General features: G+C 37.5%; 1 protein-coding gene across 4 annotated transcripts in view; it reads left to right on the top strand.

The window, feature by feature from the left end:
• Positions 1-23,814, top strand: part of NRG3 (neuregulin 3) — a 1,054,732-nt gene that overhangs the window by 913,027 nt on the left and 117,891 nt on the right. For 2 of the 4 annotated variants that reach the window (XM_065894048.1, XM_065894047.1), the window contains exon 4: positions 17,218-17,244. In XM_065894048.1, the coding sequence (XP_065750120.1) occupies positions 17,218-17,244 (27 nt within the window). The remainder of the gene's footprint in view (positions 1-17,217; positions 17,245-23,814) is intronic. The other 2 variants (XM_065894051.1, XM_065894050.1) reach the window with 1 other exon arrangement.

The raw sequence follows: 23,814 nt of genomic DNA, 5'->3' as shown, positions 1-23,814 counted from the left end.
TGTATGTATATACATACATATACATATACACATATACACACAATATAAAGATGATAAAACAATAAATAATTATAGAAGAATTGCCTATAATATGGCATAACAGCTTATACTTAGTTTCTAGAAAAAATATGTCCATTTATAAGCAACATGAATCTAAAATTATCATTGAGTTCTGTAGTAGTTTGTTTTTTGGTTTGTGGTTCAAATACAACCAAATAAAACATAACAAATGCATACCTACTATGTATGAGAGATTGTGCTTGTACTTTTAGCAGTTAAAATTCTGTTCAGCTGCAAGTAACAGAACACCCAATTAAACAATGATTTCAGTAAACTAGGGGTTTTGTTTGTCTGAAGTGATGAGAAGTACAGAGGTGTAGGGAGTCTGGGGCTGGTACAGCACTACAAAGTGTCCTTGGAATTTTAGATCTTTAACTTATTCTCATCAACCATGTTAGCATGTGGCTTCCATCTTCATTCTGGCTGCCTCATAACTGCAGGAAGTCTGTGCCATCCAACTCCAGGCTGAAAGGAGGAGGAGGGCACCTAACAAATGGCTAAATCTTTTAATAAATGATTAACTAAGTGCTCCCATAGAAAGCGATTTGCTGAAAGACAGCCTAGAAATTGTCTATCCTAATGCTACCCGGCAGAAGTGCGTCACAGAGCCACCGTGAACGGTACAAGGAAGGCTGAAAACCTGAGTATTTAACCTGAGTACATTAACACTTTGAAAAAATTATGATAGAGTGAAGAACAGATATCAAGTAGGCCAATAGAAATGCCTATAAAATTAGATATGTTATCTAATTTAAGCATTTTATAAAGCATATGCATTTTATTTCTTAAATAGATGAAGACATTGAGACATATTGAGAGAAAGGTTAAGTAACTTGCCTGAGGTCACATGAGGTTACTACAGGACAAAATCAGGAATTAAAGCCCATGTAATCAAATGTTAATATCTTTTTCCAGCATATAACATTGGTCCAGGTACCACCAAGCAATATATTCCTTAGAAAGTCAATTACAAAAAAAAACCAATGTGTTCATCATTAGCCAGTCACGTGGTCAATGCCTCTTGATGGTAGAGATTTTGCGTGTTTTCATCCTAGACTGAAACCATTATTAGGGCACAGGCCATGGCTTCAACTTTTTTTTTTTTTTAAAGAAGATGTTGGGGGTAGGAGTTTATTAATTAATTAATTTATTTTTGCTGTGTTGGGTCTTCGTTTCTGTGCGAGGGCTTTCTCTAGTTGTGGCAAGCGGGGGCCACTCTTCATCGCGGTGCGCAGGCCTCTCACTATCGCGGCCTCTCTTGTTGCGGAGCACAGGCTCCAGACGCGCAGGCCCAGTAGTTGTGGCTCACGGGCCCAGTTGCTCCGCGGCATGTGGGATCCTCCCAGACCAGGGCTCGAACCCGTGTCCCCTGCATTGGCAGGCAGATTCTCAACCACTGCGCCACCAGGGAAGCCCTCTTCAACATTTCTGTATCCCTGATACTTAGTGTTGATTGGTAGAAACAGAGACATCAAGCTGGATAAATCTGGATTTAGAGACTATTTTTTCAGCTTACAGAATCTGGGGGAGAGGGTTTTGTTCTTGTTGTTGTTGTTTTTAATTTTACTAATACCCACGCAAGGCATCATAGAACATGTTATAGAGTATGCATTTAGCAAATTCTTGCTAAAGGTTTAAAAAAAAAATTAAAATGTGATTTTTGTATGGATGTAAAATATATATGTGCATATATATACATATATGTAGAGTAAGAAGAATAGCATTAAAAAGAGCAGTGCCTATTAGAATTATGATTCATTTGGTTAAAAGGTCATACAGAGCTGGAAAAATATTAAGTGATAAATTATCAATTAATAAAAATATTAATTGATAAACTCGACCTGGGTTTCACTGTGATGAATTTCATTCATTCAATCCAAAAATATTTGTTGAGCACCTACCTTATACCAGCCATTGTCCTAAACATCATGGATACAGTGAATAAAACAGGGAACGTATTGTTATGGGTTGAATTGTGTCCCCAAGTTTCATGCATGGAAGTCCTAACCGGCAGTACCTCAGAACGTGACCTCATTTGGAGATGGAGTCTGTAGAGGGGTAATCAAGTTAAAATGAGGTCATCAGGGTGGCCCTAATCCAATATGACTAGCGTCCTTATAAAAAGGGGAAATTTGAACACAGACGTCCATAGAGAGAGAATATCATGTAAAGATGAAGGCAGAGTCGGGGTGATACATGTTTGGCTAAGGAATGCCAAAGACTGCCAGAAAGCCACCAGAGACTAACAGGGGGGCATGGAACAGATTCTCCCTCATAGCCCTCAGAAGAAACTAACCCCTCTGACCCCTTGATCTCGGACTTCCAGCCTCCAGAACTGTGAAACCATAAATTTCCACTGTTTACCCCACTTTGGAGTACTTTGTTTTGGCAGCCCTGGCAACTATACACAAATGAAGCCCCTCCCTCCTGGAACTTTACATTCTAGTCTGGAGCAGGGAGGGAAATAGATAATGTAGCATATAGTAATAAAGTCTAAGGCGTAAAGAAGACTAGGGGGAAGGAGATAAAACATGCCATCTTATGTAATAGGATCTCTGATAAAAGGCCATTAGAAGTGAAAGGAGGTAAGGATTGAGTTGTGTTGATATCTGGAGGAAGAACATTTAAAGGCAGGGGAACAGCCAGTCCATAGCTCCTGGGAAAAAGAGTCCTTCTGGGTTAGAAGAGCTGCCATGAGGTCAGTTGGTTCAATTAGAATAAGGGACAGAGAATGGTAGCAGTATAGTCAGAGATTTAATGGAGGAGCAGATTGTATAGGTCCGTGTTTTATTTTGATGATAACTGGTTTCTATTCTAAGTGACATAGAAAGCCATGGGGGGGGACTTTTGAGGAAAGGAATAATGTGACCTGACTTAAAATTTCAAAGGATCTCTCCAGCTGCTGTGTGGGAAGAGACTGTGGGGAGGGGGGCAGAGTTGGAAGCAGAGAAGTCAAGGAGGAGGCTAATGTGCTAAAAACTTTCAGGTGCGAGATGCAGCTGGTGTGCCAGAAAGGCGGTAGAGGAAAAGGTGAGATAGGCAAGTGAAGGGTCGGCTGAAGCATCACAGATACAACGGGAAGCTTGACAGAGAGATGGAGACCAGATCTATGGAGGATGCTGTAGGAAGTTTCTGTTTAAGAGAAGCAGTAAAGGAGAGGGAATTGAATGTTAGTACTGGAAGGAATAGATGAAGTTGGTGTCCAGGAGAATTTGGCTTGCTACAGTCATGAAGCCATCCAGAGCAATGGGGTCATCAACCAACACATAATTTATTCCTACTACTCATATCTTTGAGTGACATTTATGGACCCTAGTGAGCTGTGGTCACAATTTAGTCCCTGCAATGAGCAAATGGATTTCATTTTCCCTAGAGAAGGCTCAATTTGAACAAGGGGGGAAATGTCATCATTTGAATCTCCTATGGCTTTGAACCCCTTATCTAGGATTTACATCCATCTATTAATATGAAGAAAAGGAAATTCCTTAAAATAAAAATTCAAGCTGATTTGACATCAACTAAGTAAAAATATTTGGTTTAATAACAGCAAATGCCCATAGCAAGAATAATTCAATAGTTAAGTACTTAAGTAGTTTGAAGTCCCACAAAATTCGTTGAAAATTTCTTTGCACCTAGCTATTTGCATATATTGTTTAGTAACCATGCAAATTACCTTATTGTATATTCCAATTTTTGCAACAGCAAGAAATGCCCATTTAAAACGAAATTTTTTAAACAAAATAAAATTTAGGGATAACATGACTATATTGAGTTCATTGTAATTGTATCTAATATTGCAGTATAATAAGCTAATCAGCCTTCTTGATTTTGTAGCAGTAACAAATCTCAGTCTAAAAAATGTGGAGTAGATGTGTATACAAAGCCATTTGTGTCGTGGGTTCAAAGAGTAAGTACTTGAAACCTGGGTTTGAATCCCAGCATTGTTAGTCACAAGTTGAAGGATCTCGTTAACCTCTATGTGCCTCAGTTTCATCTCTAACATGGGAATAAAAATAGCAACTACTTCATAAGATTGCTGTAGGTTTTTAATTAATTAAGACACGTGAAGTGTATAGATAAACTGCTGCTTACAATAAGCCTCAAAGATTTAAGCTATATTATTATCTTCGTTATTTAAATTTCCTTATTTTCTATCTCAAGTTGCATTTCATTGGGTCAGAGAAAAGTGTAATCACAGTTCATCCTTGACTCCTGTTCCCTGAGGATAGCGTCACAGTTCTGTAAAGAGGTATGGTTTACCCAGTGCCCAGGCACCGGTGCAGCTGCAAGAGGTGGTAGATGGGCAAATCCTCTGTGCTCTTGTCTGTCCATGCTGGAATCTGCTGAGGTGTCCTCACTACTGTCATGTGTTTAGTCCACAGAGGCCATTGCTGCAGACTGTAGTCTTCCCAACCTCCTAGCTCATGTATGTCAGGCTCTCGGTGATTGTGCCTATCAGGTTCATGGGGAATAAATTGACGTGCCTAGCTGCTACCCACCCTGGCAGATCTGAGGGTCATCTCTCTGGCTCCTCTAGCATCCCATCCTTCAGTGTAAAGCTGAAGTTGGGAGAGCAGTGGACATGGGGTACTCTGGTCTTGCTGCCTGCAGGGACTGTAGTTAGCAAGTTCAAGGCAGCCCTGTTTGGGAAGCTGTTTCACTTCCTCTAGTTGGAGCAGTGGGATGGTGAGGAGTGCACGATTTGGCAGCAGTAGTGTGCATACTTTTTTCTGAAGGTCACCTCCCAGGCCTTTTGGCTTTCCTCCATTTCTTCCCTTCACCTAGAAACTCTTTAATGTATTAATTTGCAGGGGAGCCTGGTTCTTTGTCTATACCATCAAATCTAGTGTTTTATATTTCAATTCCTTCTGAGCCAAGGATTTTGCAACTCACAAACTTTTTCTTTTAATTGCTGAGACCTCCCTCTCCGGAAGCAACAGACAATAGAATACAGGATACGAGGAACTACCTGTAACAGAGGTCACATTGAGTAAAACTTCAAAAATCCGTGCAGCTATTTAATTTTCTTTATTTACTCAAATACTCTCTCTGTGCCAGGAACTATAATATAAAGACATACTAAGCATGGCTTTTTTTATTAATTTGCTTATAGTCATTTGGGGGAAGATGAGCAAGAAAACGAAGAACTATAATAGAGTGTGATGAACCTATAGTACATAAATATAAAAGATTCCATGAAAGACTGTTTCTATTGGAGACAGTATGTGGGAAAAGATATGCATTCCAGAGCTAGTTGTGTTTAAAAAAAGTGAGTCGTTATGAATGAAGTTCACCAGACTGCACGTGAGCAAGGTGAGGCTTTGGAATTGGAGAAGGAATGTGGAGGTGGGGCGGGAGAAGCAGGATGGGGCTGGATCATTAATGTTTGACTTACATGGCATGCTAGGCAAGGTGGAAAGTTTTCTATGGGGACAGCGGCATGATTTAATGAAATTACGTGCTTCCCATCTTGGGAAGCAAATTAGCCCATCTTGAGCAAATTAGTACATCTTTCTGAATCTCAGTTTCCTCATCTGTAAAATATCTGCAGAAAGGATGCTGTGGGGATGAGTCAGCAGGATGTCATATAGACTCACAAGTCTATCATTTGTAGATGGTAGCTTTGAAGAATAACATCGTAGACTCTATTCATTTGCTTTGCTAATGTCTAAGTGATGTAAAATTAGAACTTTATAAATTCATCCGTACTCAGCTTTTGACATCCACATAAATTCATCCATACTTAGCTTTTGACATCCACACAGAATTTTGAAAAGGTTATCTCACTAATAGGATGCCCGGCAGAGTGATTATTTTTTATCCACATATCTAGAAAACACACAGAGAGAGTTATCAAGACTATAGAAGAGGGTAGTGGGAGGATGAGGGTGAGAACTTCAAAGTACCTGGATTCCACTGGGTTCCCAGCTGATTATAGCCAAAATTAGATAATAGTTTCTTCCATTATTTTAATAAAGATGCTTTCCCTAGTTTTTCTACACTACGAAGAATTCAGCTACTCTGGGGTAAGCCATTATTGGGTGAAGGCTCTACCAGTTTAATTTCCATTTCTTTATTTCTGTTAAATAAAAGAAGCTTACATTAGTCCTATTTATTAACTACTTAATAGATTTAGGAAGCAGGTAGCAAAACAAGAATTTGTTCTTTGCGTTTAAATGAACCAAATAATACCCTCAGCTGGTTATGCATTTAGGGGGAAAGAAATTGCTACATTTTAAGTCTGCAAAAGTAATACATTAATCCATTAGTGAGCCCAAGTGTGTTGTCTGTTGTGCTCATTATCGAGCATTCCCAGGTGTTCAGGGGTTTTTGAGTCTAAATTGTCGTGACTTTTAAACTTGGTAATAGAAATACCCAGCATAAGTATCATATCATAAGCTATGAAACTATTCCCATACCAGTGCTTTTTACAAAAATAAATTACAGCATTAAATATTAAGATGTTCCCCAATATTGGAATGTGTTAACTTGTCAGAATGAAGCTAAGAAACAAAATTAGTAACAGAAACCATAGGGTTGCCAAGTTTTCTTCCCAGTTACCTGATTTTATGTATCATTTTAAGAGCACAATACCAAATATCAGGCACCATGAATATGTGCATTTAAACAAATAAATCAATTGATTTTTTCAGATACTCATTATCCATCTATTTGTGGATTCAGTCAACAAAAATGCTTTGAGCATTTACTACCTGCTAGATAGGGCACATAGTCTGGAAGGAGGCGGGACTGCCAGTAAAATGACCGCAAGATAGAATTGAAAGAGCAAAGTGTTAGTAGAAAGGGCACCTCTTGGGGAACTGTTTGAGCTGAGCCTGAAAAGAGCAAGATAAAGCAGTTCTTCCAAAGATCAGGAGCTCTAAAAATCATGTTGTATTGAAGCACTTTCTTTCATTCCACGAATGGAGCTGAGTTTGTGTGTGGAACAGAGGCAGGGGATGAGCACAGGAGTGAACATGGCTGCCATGGATGGCTGTGGATAAAAGCCTCGTTGAGGCTTTTCTCTGCAACCTTAGTGGCTACCGGTGCTTCCCTCTTCTCCCAAAGAACATTAAAATAAGAACTTCTTGGGCTTTCCTGGTGGCGCAGTGGTTGAGAGTCCGCCTGCCGATGCAGGGGACACGGGTTCGTGCCCCGGTCCGGGAGGATCCCACATGCCGCGGAGTGGCTGGGCCCGTGAGCCATGGCCGCTGAGCCTGCGCGTCCGGAACCTGTGCTCCGCAACGGGAGAGGCCACAGCAGTGAGAGGTCCGCGTACCGCAAAAAAAAAAAAAAAAGAACTTCTTGTATAAGTAGTCACTTGCCTGAACATCTCAGATCATTGAGGTGATAGAAGAGGAAAAGAAAAGACTTTCCTCTTTCTTTCTTTCTTTTTTTTTGTTCCCTGCAGATGATTCGCAATTCAGTGAGGAATAAACTATGTAACTTGAAATATAGTTTGTGTGTATGTGTGTGTGTGTTTTAATGGAAGCCTATTGAAAGCATCCAGAAAATCTGGAAGACTAAGGTAGAAAATCTCACCTGAGAGAAAGCATTATAGTTTATAAGCATGATTTACTTTTTAAAAAAAATCTCACAATGGTATACCTCATTGAGAAAGAAAATTGGTGGGGTTATGAAAAAGATTCAATAAACATTTACTTTCCATCTGCTATTTGAAAGGCAGAAGGGGAAGTGAAGGAGGGGCAGGCAAAAGATCCTAGTTTTCCTAATTACTTATGGTATAGGTATATCTCTACTGGTTATATTTCAGTACACAATAATCCTAGTCCTAAATACAGATCCCATTATCATTCATAGAAAAACAGAGCAGGCAATGTTATTTCAGGCTTTCAGAGATGGCTTCAGGAGGAAGTGGTCCTTGAAAGACAGACTGAGTTTGTAGGAAGAAGACTTGAGAGTCCATCAGGAAAGATATTCAAGGCTAGTGTAATGGCTGGAATAAAAACATGAGATGTGTGGGTATGGGCCTATTTGAGGGAAGTGCTGGTAGAACAGAATCTTTAGAGAGTTAGGAAAAATGGGTGACTTCTTTCTCATATTTTAAGTGATTTCCTACAGAAGAACTTTAAATAGCCAGCTACCTTCTGCATTTGAAGAGCTATTTGTCGTGCAATATATTTTTCCATACAAATAAATACCTTTACGTAAAATAAAATAGAGCAAAGCCAGTGGCAGTGACAATGGACAAGCCTACCATTCAGAGGCCAACCTAAAGAGTGGTTACCAAAAGCAAAGGACAAAAGTGCCGGGTCTGTCTTGTGTTGTCTTGTCCCACATCATTTCTTGATGGCATCAGGCAACACTTAAGAATAAGCTTCCAACACACAGGCTTGTTTTGGGTCTTAGCCCTGACACAGTTAGCCCAGCCTATCATAAGTTGCACTTTTCTTGGCCGCGAATCGGTTTTCCTGAGTCCTAACATAAAAGGACCTCTTCCTGATTATGACCTTAACTTGCCTCCTAGTTTGAATTATCTTTGCTATTTCCTTGGCGTGGACTTGCTCTTTTCTTTACTTCATCATGAATGAGGCTTTTTGCCAGCTCCGTTACTTCCCTGCATTTGGGTGTTCCAGATCAATACCTTGGGCAGTTGGTCCAGGACCAAGAATCTTCGACCTCTTGGCTAATCGTTCTCTTTGGTCCCTCTATTTTTGGCAGATGGGAAGCAGAAGATACCTTTGTTGGGATCTCCATGCTACCAAAGCTGTCATCTGTTGGGAGGTGGGAGTTAGCTTTCTTTGCTCTTTGCTTAGGAGAGTTCATTTCAGAGCAATGTTTCTTAAAATGTGTCCATCATTTTCTGAATTAGTATTCATCGTGAAGCGATTGCAATTTTGAATTCAGGAATATAATGAAAAGCATAGTACTAAAACAACTGTTTAACAAAAGCTTTAATTAATTAGCATATCAACTGCAAACACAAATAATGCTGATTGCCATATACTTCTTTCTTTCCTTTCTTTTACTTTTCTGAGTAGACATTCCCCTATTTTATTAGAATCCTTACATCTACCAACCTTAATCTCTTCTGTATGTCTTCAATGATAATAAAATGGATTGAAGTTGAAAAGTTACAATCTGTAAAAGTGTACAAAACAAATATTTCAAAGATTGCTTGAATGGTTTGACATTATTAAGAAGTAACCCCTTAAATAGCATATATAATAATATTTTAATTACCATGGAAAATTGAATACTTTTTCCTGATAATTGACCACTTGTTCACATGAATCCTAAATTACATACAGAAATTACGTGACAATGGTATACACGCGTTGGACACTTTCAGATAATAATCTGGTGATTTGGGGACTCCAGAATTGTAGTCTCATGTCAGTAGTAATTAAATGTAGTACATTGATATGGGGGGTGGTTCTAGAAACATTTATGGATGTCGTTTTTTCAATATCGAAAGAGTTGCACCCAGAGGTGTGATGTTCACTGGAATCCTCAGAAACTGAGGTGATGGAAAACAGCCTGGATGTGTGCTCTGGAGGAATTCAGAATATCACATGCAGTGAGCAAAGGGGCTGACTCAGATGGCATTTCATTCATTCAATAAATACTTATTGAGCATCAACAAAATGTCAGATTTTCATAGGCTAGAGTGATAAATCAGTGAGCAAGAGAAATAATGACCCTTCACTCCTGGGATTTGAAAGAGTTTTCCACCCTCAGAATATAGGCATCTATAAATACGGCCTTTAGCTTTTCACAACGCTTATTTTCTTCAGCTATTAAATGGGGGTCAGTAGCACTACTTTACAGGCTAATTTTTAGAGTTATGTAAAATAATGTGTGTGGAAAGTCCCAGTGAGAAAATATGAGAAAGTTGATAAAGTATGACAAGAGCTGGGGAATTTCAAGAACAAAAACCCCTAGTGCATTCACCTATACAAATTTGCTATCGTCAATTATATAACCAAAATAGCAGTATTTTTTGAATGAAGAATTCTTCTATATAATGATAATTCTTATTCAATTCTTTAATCAATAATTGTGAATATGAAATCGTTTTAAGTCTAATGTTCTAAGATGTTTTCACTGGAAAATTCTACAAGCCGTTTAGGCAGGATTCATCCTTGAGGAGCAGCCTAAACAAAGAGTCCCTCATAAACCTCAGTTGTAACTCTGATTTGTTGTTTGATTTCACGGAGCAGAATGCCCATCTTGAGTTTGCACTGCATGAACGTGTGGCCGTCTCCATGGCTGCTTGCTTCTCCTCCTTTGATACAAACGAATATTTTTATTTAGAGGATGAGAGGGGAGTGTGAAATAGAAGTGTCTCTGTTCAAGAGGAATCCGTAACAGAGCTTTTGAGAAGAAAAATTAAGAGGTCATGTTTCATTACAAGGCCCGTGGAAGGGAGAATGGGGCTATGTGCTCTTCTGGAAAAGTGGTTTTACTTCTCCATGACTGATGACCTGTCTGGTGTGAGGCTGGTCACAGTATTAATGTCAGGACTTATTCTCAACAGTAGAAAAAGCTGTCAGTTCTGATATGATAGAAGTAAGAGTGGGATTGGGATTATAGAGCTGAAGTGGCCACAGAGAGTCCTCTGACTTAGGCCCATGAGGCAAGGTGATTTTGTGTAAAATTGATTTTAAACTTATTTTACATGTACAGAGAGAAGACCAGAAAGAACTAGAATAAAAATTTAACAGGAATTAGTTTCAAAATATAATAAGAAATGTATCATTTTCATTAATGTGATGTTTTACTGTCCAAATTTTATTCATAAACATGTAGAAATTTTGAACTTCCCTGGTGGCACAGTGGTTAAGAATCCGCCTGCCAACGCAGGGGACACAGGTTCGAGCCCTGGTCTGGGAAGATCCCACATGCCGCGGAGCAACTAAGCCCATGCGCCACGACTACCGAGCCTGTGCACTAGAGCCCGCGAGCCACAACTACTGAGCCTGTGTGCCACAACTACTGAAGCCCACGTGCCTAGAGCCCGTGCTCCACAACAAGAGAAGCCACCACAATGAGAAGCCCATGCACCGCAAGGAAGAGTAGCCCCTGCTCACCGCAACTAGAGAAGGCTCATGCACAGCAACGAAGACACAACGCAGCCAAAAATAAATTTAAAAAAAATTTTTTTTAATGTAGAAATTTTAGGATCGAATATATATGTGTGCTGATAAAAATAAAATTACCTGTTTAACAAGGTAGCATGATTTAATGGAGAGAGCGTGGAGGTTAGAATCTAACCTGCATTCATATCCAAACTCTTGCACTAAGTAGCTGGAAAAAGGATAATCTGATAATAGCCCTCTCCTTTTAGGACAACATGATAGAATGGAATTCAGTGCCTGGAAAGGGCCTTTCCTTCCTCACCCTGCAGGAGTGAGCTCACACTCTTGCCAGCTCTCCTTCCCTCCCTGTTGCGGGACTGACCCAAAAGGCCTGAGAGATTCACGTATGGCTATTCTTGGCTCCCAGTTGGTCACGTTGTCTTAGTGACTGCCAAGTGTCACTTCCCTCTGGTGAACAGTTATATGCTCTGGGAGCCTGTGGTGAGCCCTGTTCCCCCATCCTGTGACACCTTAATCTTTTTGAAAGGTATATATTCTGTGGATCCCATGGATTGCTTCTAGACTCTAGCTTCCCTCAGCAATCACAGCCAGGTCCACCCTCAGCCCTTACCCTCCTAATCAGAAACCTTAGAGTCTATCCCAGCCTCTCCTAGTTTACCTGTCTTGTTATAATAAACTGGGACATACATGACAGTGCCTTGACGTGTGACATCTCATCACCTTGTCCATGATCTTCTCCAGGAGCAAGCAAAATACAATGACCCACTGGTGAAGCATGACACAGTTACATCTCTTTACAGCGATTCCAGAAACTACTAGAGAATGATAAGCACAGGTGTCAGGAGTCAGCAGATGTTCAAGACCCAGCTTACCATCTTCATAAATCCAATTTAGTCTTCTTAGTTGTGATGGACTACCTCATCCTAAAGCGTCACCACTGAAAAGTCATTTGACATGGATCTGAGGGTAGAATCTACAGAGTGACAGATTTCAGTTCAGTGATTAAGATAAACCATTTATAAAATGACATATTTTATAGTTGAGTGGCTAGTTTCCTCCACATTTATATGGGACCTATTTCCCAGCACGGGTACTATGATAGATTACTACCGCAGAGTGCTTCATAACAAGGTGGTAGCTTACATCAAGTTGGGAAAGACTCCACCGGGGGAGTCTTGGCACACATATGAAGACCTTTAGGGATTCTTGCAGTGGAGAAGCCTGTTGAACTTTAAGCGACGATTCTAACTTTTTAAAACACAGAACAGTATTTTCATATAACATGTTTTTCCACATCTCCTGGAATAAGGGCTTAAATCATCCCATTTGGAGCTACTCTATGATAGAACTACCTGTTCAGTTACTTTTAATATAAGAGTGACACTGAAACTCACATTCATGTTGCGTCATCCCGGTGCTGCATTACAGGGGTTCCTCATCAGAGGCTGGACAACTTGTCTCATCTCGCCCTGAGATTGGAATCAAGTCAAGGATTGCTTTTGGTTGCTTTTCCTCATTCTGCCCAGATTGAGGGAACTATCTGTAGCCCCTGGTTGTCTGTCTGTCAACATATAAATAAGAAGCTTTGAGGGACTTCCCTGGCAGTCCAGTGGTTAAGATTCCACTTTTCCACTGCAGGGGGCATAGGTTCGATCCCTGGTTGGGGAACTAAGATCCCACATGCCGCGTGGCCAAAAAAAAAGAATTATGGACATGTTGGAAACATGTGGGCCTTGAATTTCCTGGAGTTTTTGACTTTATAGCGTGTTAAGTTTGTCTCCCTGATCACTTCCGTAGCCCTCAAATCTTAAGCACGTTTCAGGCAGAGCTGCTGGCATTTGTTAAGTGTGTTGCCAATTTGAAGATTATTTGGTTCAATGTCTGGCACATATTCAAGCACAACTCCGTACGTCCCTTGCTATACGTACAAACAAATAACTTCAATTGGGCAAGGCTCATTATGAAGAAATCTCCCTAGGAACCAATGAAAAGATGTTAATGATTTGCCAGTTTGGTTCCTTGGAGAGCGGGAATCCCTCTCTACCTAGCTTATATTGGGCACTTCATCAATAAACCAGCAGTGAGCAAATAAATAAGTAGTGCTTCTACAGTGCCTGAGGATACTTGAAAACAATTTGTTCTCTTAAGTGGATTAAATAACTCCTCCCTGAACGTCTTATTAACTGATGATTTTGTAAAAATTAGCTTTTTCTTCATAAGGAGGGCATAAGTAAACCCTGAGAATGACTGGTGGCTGAAAGTCGAGAAACTTAGGCTCAGTTGTGTTTCTACTACTTATCAACAGTGTAGTTTTGGGAAAGTTTGCTGTTCCTCATCTGTAAAATGAGGATCATGACAGTCTTATAGGTTTCTGTGAGTTAATACTTTGAGCAGTTCCTGGCATGTAGTAAGTGCTCAGTATATCTTAGCCACTACTATATAATCAAAGGGTGCAATATTCCCAAAGAACTGCAGTTTTTACATATAAAAGTTCTTCAGACTCTAAAAGAAATGGGAATTATACATTCTAATACATGCCATAGGGAAGATCAAACTGTTTTTCTTGAAGTTATTTGCCTCCTCCTTCATCCCAATATCTGCACAGTTCTTGGCGCATGGTTTGTTGAGTGAATGAATAAACGAGTAATTAATTGATTCATTCTTATCACATTCCTCTTGATGTTTTCGCGCAGACCTGAATATCCCCGGGAACGCTGTTTGCTTTAAGAATTAGCCAGTGAAGGGTTATGAGAAGTATTGTGGTTTCTGTTCTGTGTGACCCAGTTGACAAAATTAATTGCTTTTCTGTCATGCAATTTCATGGATTTTCATCAATCCTTTTGTCTGTTAACAAATCCTGTCAGTATCTTTAAACCTGCAATAATGATTGATGTTTAGCATTTTAATAAAAGAATGGAAATGTGTGTGTGTGTGTGTGTGTGTGTGTGTGTGTGGTGAGAGAGGGAGAGAGAGAGAGAAAGAGGGAAATTTTAAATAAGATCTAACTTTTTATTTGTATGTTTCAGTAGTGTCGGTCTTCATGAATGTTATTATAAAAAGTAAATAATTTCTCTATAAAATCTAAGAATATAATGCCATGTTGCTTGACAGTATTTCTGAGAACTACTACTCTAATAATTAGATGTAACTTTTCTGCTGTGTTAAGAGTAGACAGATTTCCTTTCTCTTAAGACATCTACTTCACCGTTTAGTGTTTGAATAATTTTAAAATTCTGATTTCTGTTCCTTTTACTGGTTATGAATTCATTCTGGTTTAAAGTGTTTAGATTGCCCTCAAATTTATCAAACTTGCCACTCATTTCTTCATGCAATTTCCAGACTTACAAAGCCTGATTGCCCATATCTCCTGTCTCATATAGAGATGGACCCACCAAGGTTGTGGGAAGAATGAAGAGTGACCATTGGTTATACTTGCCAGCAAAACAGACTACAGCCAGCCATTTCTGAGCCATCTCAGTTCTACTAGAAAGTGCTTTTTTTTACATTGAAGTATAGTTGATTTAACAGTGTCGTATTAGTTTCTGGTATACAGCAGTGACTCAGTTATATATCTATATCTATATCTATAGATATAGATATATATACATATTCTTTTTCATATTCTTTTCCATTATGGTTTATTAGAGGACATTGAATATAGTTCCCTGCGCTATATAGTAGGAGCTTGTTGTTTATCTGTTTTATGGTAGTAGTTTGTACCTGCTAATCCCAGACTCCTACTGTACCCCTTTGGTCCCTTTCCCCTTTGGTAACCATAAATTTGTTTTCTATGTGTGAGTCTCTTTTTGTTTCATAAATAAGTTCATTTGTGTCATATTTTAGATTCCACATATAAGTGATATCATATGGTATTTGTCTTTCTCTTTCTGACTTATTTCACTTAGTATGATAATTTCTAGGTCCATCCATGTTGCTGCAGTTGGCATTATTCTTTTTTAAGGCTGAATAATATTCCATTGTACCACATCAATTTTATTTTATTTTATTTTTTAATTTTATTGGAATATAGTTGATTTACAATATTGTTTCAGGTGTACAGCAAAGTGATTCGGTTATACATATACATATATTCATTCTTTTTCAGATTCTTTTCTCATATAAGTTATCACAGAATATTGAGTAGAGTTCCCTGTGGTATACAGTAGGTCCTTGCTGGTTATCTATCTTATATATTCTACTAGAAAGTTCTTGTTCAACCAGACTAGGGCTAATGGCTGTTCTGGCTGTAGGCAGAAGGTTTTTTTTATTCCCAATCTTTTTTTTTTTTCTTTTAGTCTCATGATAGGTGATCTCACCCACATCCCTGCTTTAAAATAGCACAACTCTAGTCTCTCCCTAGTGTCCTAAGTGCACACAATCATGAAGATTTTTTTCACACAAGAACCCAAACATGGTCTAGCCAACTTTTCTACAATCTCCATTCAGAAAGCACATTCTCCTCCTCACAGGACAAGCTTTTATGGATTCTTGGCCACTCTATCCAATGCACATTTTCTCATTTTCCATTATAGCACTATCACAAAGAATTTTCAAAGCTTTCTGTCTGTGGGCTCCCACTGATTTCTGAATTACTTGCGAACAAAATTCTTGTCTTTTTATGAAAGTGTGCTAGATAGCTATCATAGTATAAATTAAGCAGGTAAAAAATGCCATGGAAAGGAAGAAATGCATCTACTTTTAAAAAACATTACCATAGTTCTTTACATGAGATATTTCTCAATTAAAATAATTCCTAATAACTTAAAAACTGAACTATTTACAGGCAGATTCATAGATACGTAAAGTAGATTAGAGGTTGCCCGGAACAGAGCAGGGAGGGGAAAATGGGAAATTATTTCTTAGTGGGTAGAGTTTCTCTTCGGAGTGATAGAAAAGTTTGGGAAATATATTGGTCATGGTTACACAACATTTCCAATGTAATTAATACCACTGAATTGTACACTTAAAATTTGTCAAAATGACAAGGTTTATGTTATATATATTTTACCACAATAGAATTTAAAGATGAGTTATTTACAAATAAGAAAGGCATTGAAATATTCAAGATAACTAAATGCGTATTTTTTAAAAAGAAAATCTTTCCTAAATAGAGAAGCCATAAAAGGGAGCCCAGAAATTAGTCTTGGAAATAAACATGATCTTAGGAATACTGTTTTTTTTTTCATTTATTCTCATTTAAGAAACATATTACTACAACAGAAATCATCATTAAATAATGCAATGAATTTTAAAAGTGAATAACTGAATGATTAAAAGAAAGCACCATTTAAATAAACAAATCTCCAAAGTTGAATGGCTGGATATAGCAGGGTCCGGTTTATCCCTCTGTTGATCACAGACATTAGGTGGTCAAAATGGTATGCTGTCCATAGGAACATAGAACAGACATGGACACATCTACCATTTGTTTTTGATAGGAAGTGCTATCAAGTTTAACGGTCATAGGACCAAAGGGTCAGATAGACTGGATTTATGCCCTGGGTCTTCCTCATGTAAGATTTTTAGTCTCAATGAAGCACAGTTTCTTCATCTAACAAATAAAGGGGAAACGATCCAACATCATTTCTTTTTTGTGAAAGTGAAGAGTGCCTCGTGAAAGCCTGTCATGCAGAAGTCCTTTACCTACATATTATTAACATAAAGGTTCAAATAAGTTTAATGTTAAACAAGTAGTTATTCTACATAAAATATCATGAGTTCTGAAAATAACTTTAGTTCCAGATATGCTTTATATGAAGTTTTTTTTTTTCTTTCTCCCTCCCTCCCTCCCTTCCTTCCTTCCTTTTTTTTTTTTTCTTTCTTTCCTTTTTTATTGGCTAAATTTATACTTAGCATACTTGGCAATATTATCCCATCTAAATTCCTGGCTACTGGGAAATACCAGTCAGTGTTCAGATCACCCCTAATTGTGGGCAAACTAAATTATCTTTCGCAAGCAAACATGGTGTTACAATTGAGACACAGTCCTCGCCTTGAAAGGCCAATCTTATAAGCACTGATTTCTGTGTGGAATTTTTTCTAACCTTTTTTTTCTTTTTCTGTTTTCCTTTCTTATATGCTGACTTCGGTGTAGCAGACCACTTGGGGATTGAATTCATGGGTAAGACTAAAGAATTTTCTCCTTATATATCCGGAAAAAGCTAAGTTTGATAATGTATATAGTGTTCTCCTTCCCCATCTGATCATAATTGAAATGTCTCACTGTCAGGTACTATTAGTAGTAAGAACTGTTTTTGTCGACTTTTCACTAAGTAATGGCTCAAAATGAAAGACTTAACTACTTATTGGGAAGGCAATTTAATGTTAAGTGCAGCTTTGGAACCTTACAGAAGTTGAATTTGGCTCCTGGATTTGATTGTTTGCTCTAACTCTCAACTTCCTTATCTGTAAAGAGGGATAACGACAGTTCCTGTTTTATTGCCCATATAAATTGCTTACCACAATGTCTGCAAGATGGCAAACACTCAATAAATGGTAGAAAAGAATGGTGACGGTTTAAAAATATCAGTTTTTGTTATTTTCCGCTCTATTTTTTTTTTTTTTCCTTTTGCCTGATGACTACTTTGGGTATATTTTGATCAATCTTAATTTTGTTTTCATTTACAAAGTGAAAATATTTATTTTGAAAGTATTTGTAGTGAATGGTGTGTTTTTAAAAGGATTAGAATACCTTCCACAGTAATTATTTTCTATACTCATAGATAATTACGTTAAGAATTGGACATACTTTTCTGAGTCTATGTTATAAGTAAATGAAAAGAAAAAGCATTCCATAGGATTGATAGGCATCATGGTACTAAAATAGAAAGATACTCAGGAGATAAAGTTAGTGAAACTGAGGACCCAAATTTGAATCCAAATTCATAGGTTCTCCTTGCTCAGCTTTTGTTGAACTTCAGGTTTTTCTCTTATATGATTATAGATGTGAATACTTGCTTTATACCTGCATGTGTTCTCTGTGATAATACTTATAAATTTGCTTGTTTTCATTTATCCATTAATCAATTCAGCAAATATTTATCAGTTGCTCACTCTAAGCAAAGAAAAAATGCAACATGCTACAGATAAAATAGTGAGCAAAAATGGACCATAAAAGCTGGTTTGATGGAGCTTACAGTCTAGGAATCTTTCAGATGATAATTAGGTAATAAAACTGATACATATAAAATTTAAAGTTTCTTAAGACCTATTTGAGGCAAGATGATATTAGCTGGGACTCATGTGATAATGGAAGATGTGAGAGGAAAAACTGACAGATGTTGGGGACGTGACAGCAACCAGTATTTGAGAGGAATTGATGTTGAAGGTTAGAAAAGGGAGATTTTCAAGGATGGCTGCAGGGTTTAATAGTTTGCATATTTAGATAAAATGTGGGCCCATTTTCTGAAAAAGAAGACTAGAAGAAGAACAGATTTATGGGAGATGTTTTACTAGATTAGGTTTGGAAATTTCGAGTTCTGGGTGCCTTTGATATATCTGAGAGAAGATGTTAAGTTGATAGTTATATTTCTGGAAGTTTTGAGGGTTAATTAGAGATTAGTGATGACATACTTATATTAAAATTGATCTTCCTGTTGTGTGATATTACTCATTAGTGCTCTATTATCTAGGTATTGGATCATAGAAAAAGCAGACAGCTCAATTCCGGCAGGTTTGGGGTTTTGGTAGATAGATGTGATGAAAACTCATAAGGACAATGAAATTCAAGGTAATATTGAAATGAAGCATTATGGAATGTAAGGTAGATGCGTAACGAGATGAATAGGGATTGGCTAATCTGAATGGAATTAATGAGTAGTCACCACGGGAGTCCTCAAACAAGTTGTTGGTGTGAAGAGGAGGTTGTAGTCATATGAACCAGGAATTGCAGAAAACCATGGGCATGGTCATGTGGTAGAGTATAAATTGTCGAGAAGGACATGTGGCTTGTACTTTCCTTATTTACTGAGGATGGTGGGGATTAGCAGCATGGAAGTTGAGCATCAACAGTCATTTGAGCATAGCAGGTACTTAGCCTAGTCAGTAGAGAAATTTGCTCCACCAGACTGTGGTGATTGCTGGCTCAGAGAATAGAGACTCCAGAAGTTATGTAGTAGAATGACTGTAGATATAAGAAACACTGCCTGGTGGTGTGTGGGACTGGGATAGCATCAAACCCCGCAAATGGTATGGCCACGGTTATAGTAAACTAAACTTGCTACATAAATAATAATTATCACTGTTGAAAGAAATGGATGAGTCATCATCCTGTTGGGCTTTCCCTGAGGATTTTCAGTGACACTTATACCTTATAGTATAACAATTTGCTATGGAATCAAGATATGTATTAAGAGGTCTGTTTTAAAATATTTAAAATAATTTAGTTACCAGTAGGGGAAAAGTAAGAGGTTATTGTGTAATTCATCTATATGAAACTCAAGCCTAACTGATGTTATAATGAGTCTTATAAAAGGTGAAGTCAAATTATAGCTATAAAGCTTTACAGGGAATGGATTCTCAATATGTGAATCCAGCAGTAGAGTTTGCCTTGGAGAGAAGGGGTTGGGCAAAGTCAAAGGGAGTACTTAGGGAGTACTTAGTATGCAAAGAGAATGGCAAATGATGAAGGAGTATTTGGAATGATAAATAGGTTTATAGACTTAATGAATAAACTGTTTTCACTGGCCTCACTAATTCTAGACCCTGTTCACCCCCACAGCTTGCTCTAACTGAATGTATAATATTCTGTTTCATGCTTTGGGAATAAATATTTTCAGATTTAACTTGTAATTTTAGAATCCATATGGGTAAAATTCGTTCCATGGGAGATGATATCATCACAGTAATATGGTATCTCTAGGTATAAATGAAGCTGGGAAGCAGAAATGTAGGCATATTCTCTATAAATTTAATTATGTCAGTTTATTGGTGTGCCTACAAGTATTCAATGCCAGTTCTGTGTTAATGAATTTCAGAATACCTTTCTTCTCAACTTTCATCATTCTTGCTTTGGGCAATGTTAATTTCATGTTTCCTTGACTTGATCACAAGGTGATGATCTGAAGCACACGTGTCTTTTCCCCACGTCTTTTTATTCCCAATGGCCATGTCATGTGTGCACTCCTACTGATCAGACTCAAAACATAAACACATCAGAAAGTTCAACAAATTCTTATTTATAGCAGAGAACTCCAAATCATATACTGCAAGAATCCTACTATTATTTAATCAACATATACTTATCACACTTCCTATATGCCATATGTATAAGATATTGAACATGCAGATATATAATCCACATCCCTTAATGACTAAACGTTCTGAAATTAAAGGTAGAGAAAGCTACACATAGTTGAGGTGACATAACAAGTGCTATTAAAATGGCATAGGCAAAATACAATGAAAAAATTTAAAAACAAAAGCCACTAAATGGGCTTGGGAAATTCAGAAACATCTTCCCAGGAGGGGAGAAATTTAAGCTGGGTACCAGCCAAAGTGGATAAGCTGTACCAAGTGTTGCTCCAGTCCAAATTTAGACTAGCCCCACATTGCTTCCACATTAGTGGGAGCCTTGCTATTTCAGTCAGTGTCTCTGAGCTCCCTGGTGTCACTACTTTAGGACTGAAGAGAGGACGTCAACTTCAGTAAAATAATTATCCTGTTGAATAAACCATGCCAAGCCTAATGTCCATAAAACTGTCAGCATTCAAAAAGATTTTTCCTTAACTATATTCATGATTTTTTTTTTAATGATGCCACTGGGATTGGAACAATGCAAATTTCAACAACAAATACTGCTCTAGAATACAGTATCAGTTTAAAAAAATACAGTTAACTGGCATAGTTAGGACAGGAATTTGAAGGTGCATAAAAACACAAAATTGTGTTTGTAAAAAAATTTTGAAATAAAAGTGTTTATAGTAAACCAATAATCAAAAAATATTTCTTGAAGTCATGACTTAACCTACTCATTCATAAATGCATGAGGGAAAATTGATATTTTTAAGGTCAGATATCCGAACTTTCCCTCACAGCGTGGATAGATCAGGAGATGGTACAAACTTCTTTCTAAGCACAAGTGCTCATTGAGTTGTGTGAGAAATCCAACCAATCATCCATACAAGACAGATGGTCAAAGGGCATGTCAGACTGGCCAAGTTTGGAAGGTGCATTGATCATGAAGAGGGATTTCTCATCTGAGAAATATCTCACTACTGTGTCAGGTGCTCATTCATGGAGCATGTCTCATTATATCCATTTGAGCTATTTGTTACGCAGCTGTGTCTCTGACAATGCCCTGATGCATTTGATGCTCTAGGCATCAAAGATGTTTGTATAAAAGCAGGTGCAGTTCCATTTGCAAATGTATTAGCAAACCACAGGGAGAATTGAAGATTGTGTGGGAGATCTTTTATGCAAATTTCTTTCATTCTCATATGAAAAAATAAAATGAACTCTGCCAGTTAAATGTCATTTGTGATTTGATACTGTGTTTAGGATAGCATAATATATTTATGCAGTCTAAGTAAACTCTGGTATATATTTTTTTAATCAAAAGATTTATAAAACTTGGGAAAAGTCAGATTTTTAACTATAATCTTAAAAAGATATTCTAAAATAATCCTATGTTTTGAAGTTAAAAAAAGAAGACAAAAGAAATACTGAGTTGCCGGTAAGGAGAGGGTTAGAAATGTCTATTGTCTAAAACATATGTGTAGGTTCAGAATTGAGAAAGTTATTACTTCAAACTATTTAGTATATCTTCATCCCCTCATGTAAAAAAAAAACTTTTAGGATATTTTAGTAAGCACTGAAGATTATCTCCTGAGAAATGACCAGTTTCTAATTCTGTTTAGATGATATGAGGTGGGGATACTTTCCTTAAAGCTACACTGCTTATTATGAATGAATTGGTGTGTGTTCCTTTAAATCTAACAAGCTCATATGTCAGTCAAATGAATTCATGTGTATGCCCTAATTTGTGAAACAGCATTAGAAATATAAAAATGAGGATCCCCCTTCTTTAGGCTGAAATCTCTGAATTAGATTATTTGGAACAGAAATGTTTTTATTCACTTGAATATGTTGTTTTCTTATAAAATAAAATGCTAATTTATGGATAAATGTGTTTGTATAGGGGATTCATTCAAAAGGGTACTTGTTTAGTTTTTTCTTATATTAAACCACATGAGAAAGCAGATGTCTCAGAGTAATGTAAGTTACCATTATTTAATGCTTGACATGTGCCACCAAATTTACATTATTTCATTGCACTCTCAAAAAAAAAAAAAAAAAAGAAAAGAAAAGCATGAGGTATAAACTATTTATATCCCTGTCTTATAAACTGCAAAACTGAGGTCTATTTAGATGGAATATCTCATCCAAAGAGCAAGTGGAAAATACAGGATTTGAACCAGAGTCTATCTTCCTCCAGAGTTCTTGAATTCTGCCGGTGACCGGCTGCTGAGCACCTAACACATGAAGGCTTCAGGATTACTCAAGAGAGGTCGTACTCTGGCAATCTTTCAAATGACAGTGCAATTTTGCATCTAGTCCTAAGGTTTAGAAGTAATGTTTTCCAAGTACCATGAGGTCGTGAGAATCTTAGGTAGTAACTCACTTTATCCAAGCTACAAAAAAATGAAAATGAACCAGATGCCAGTTTATAGCTTTACATTCAGAATTTTAACTGTCATGTGTAACAAAAGGCTCCCATTGGCTGGTAATTTCAGTTTCTCATGTAGAATAATCTACAGAAGTTGTAGTGTATCAATATTTGAAGGTTTCGTGGTGATTACAGAGGGTTGAGTGACATTAGTTGGGTGCCTCTGCTGTTGAATGCCATTGTGGTATAAAAGCCTTACACGTCCATCTCCTCTGATGAGAGACGTGTACCAGATGGCATAGTGAGTTGAACCATCTCCTCAATGGTTTCCCAAAATGCTGCTTAAGAAACACTTACACAATCTTGTTTGCTCACTTATTTTTTTCTTTAGCAATATGACCACTCCTTCTCCTTATACTATGATTTTTTTTATCGTGTTAGTACAACAGCTAATAATAAGGTTCTTTTAATCACAAGCACCTCCAAGGTTTTTCATTCCTCTCTCCCTTCCTTCCTTCCTTCCTTCCTTTCTTTCTTTCTTTCTTTCTTTCTTTCTTTCTTTCTTTCTTTCTTTCTTTCTTTCATTCTTTCTTTTCTCTTTCTTTCTTTCTCTCTCTCTTCCTTCCTTCCTTCCTTTCTTCCTCCTTCTCTCCCTCCCTTTCTTTCCTTACTTACTTTCTTTCTAACAAGAGATATCTTGATTTGATTTGTTTTTTCCCAAGACTTCCTAGCCATGTGTGTAAGGATAATATTTTGGCTTTATATATATGATTAATCTAACATTGTAAGGATAATATTTTGGCTTTATATATCGTTAGCCAATTGTCATTTGCACATATTGGTACCTCCTGTGCTTAGAAGTAAAAGTCTCTAAACAAAGTCATGACTACTTCATCACATAAACTAAATTCAGAATTTTAGACAGAATTTTCAGGTGGAATCAAACGCTTTCAGTGATCCTCTTTGAGGAATGGCTACAACCAAGAGATACGCTGGAAAAATATGCAGATATATTAATTATGGTTTCTACAAAAGAGAAAATGGACATTTTTGTAAATACTTTTATAGAATGGATTCCAGAATTGG

This window comes from Phocoena phocoena, chromosome 16 (assembly GCF_963924675.1).
Source record: "Phocoena phocoena chromosome 16, mPhoPho1.1, whole genome shotgun sequence".
NCBI lineage: Eukaryota > Metazoa > Chordata > Mammalia > Artiodactyla > Phocoenidae > Phocoena > Phocoena phocoena.
The sequence above is the reverse complement of the archived record's forward strand: the minus strand, read 5'-3'. Positions and strand labels throughout refer to the sequence as shown.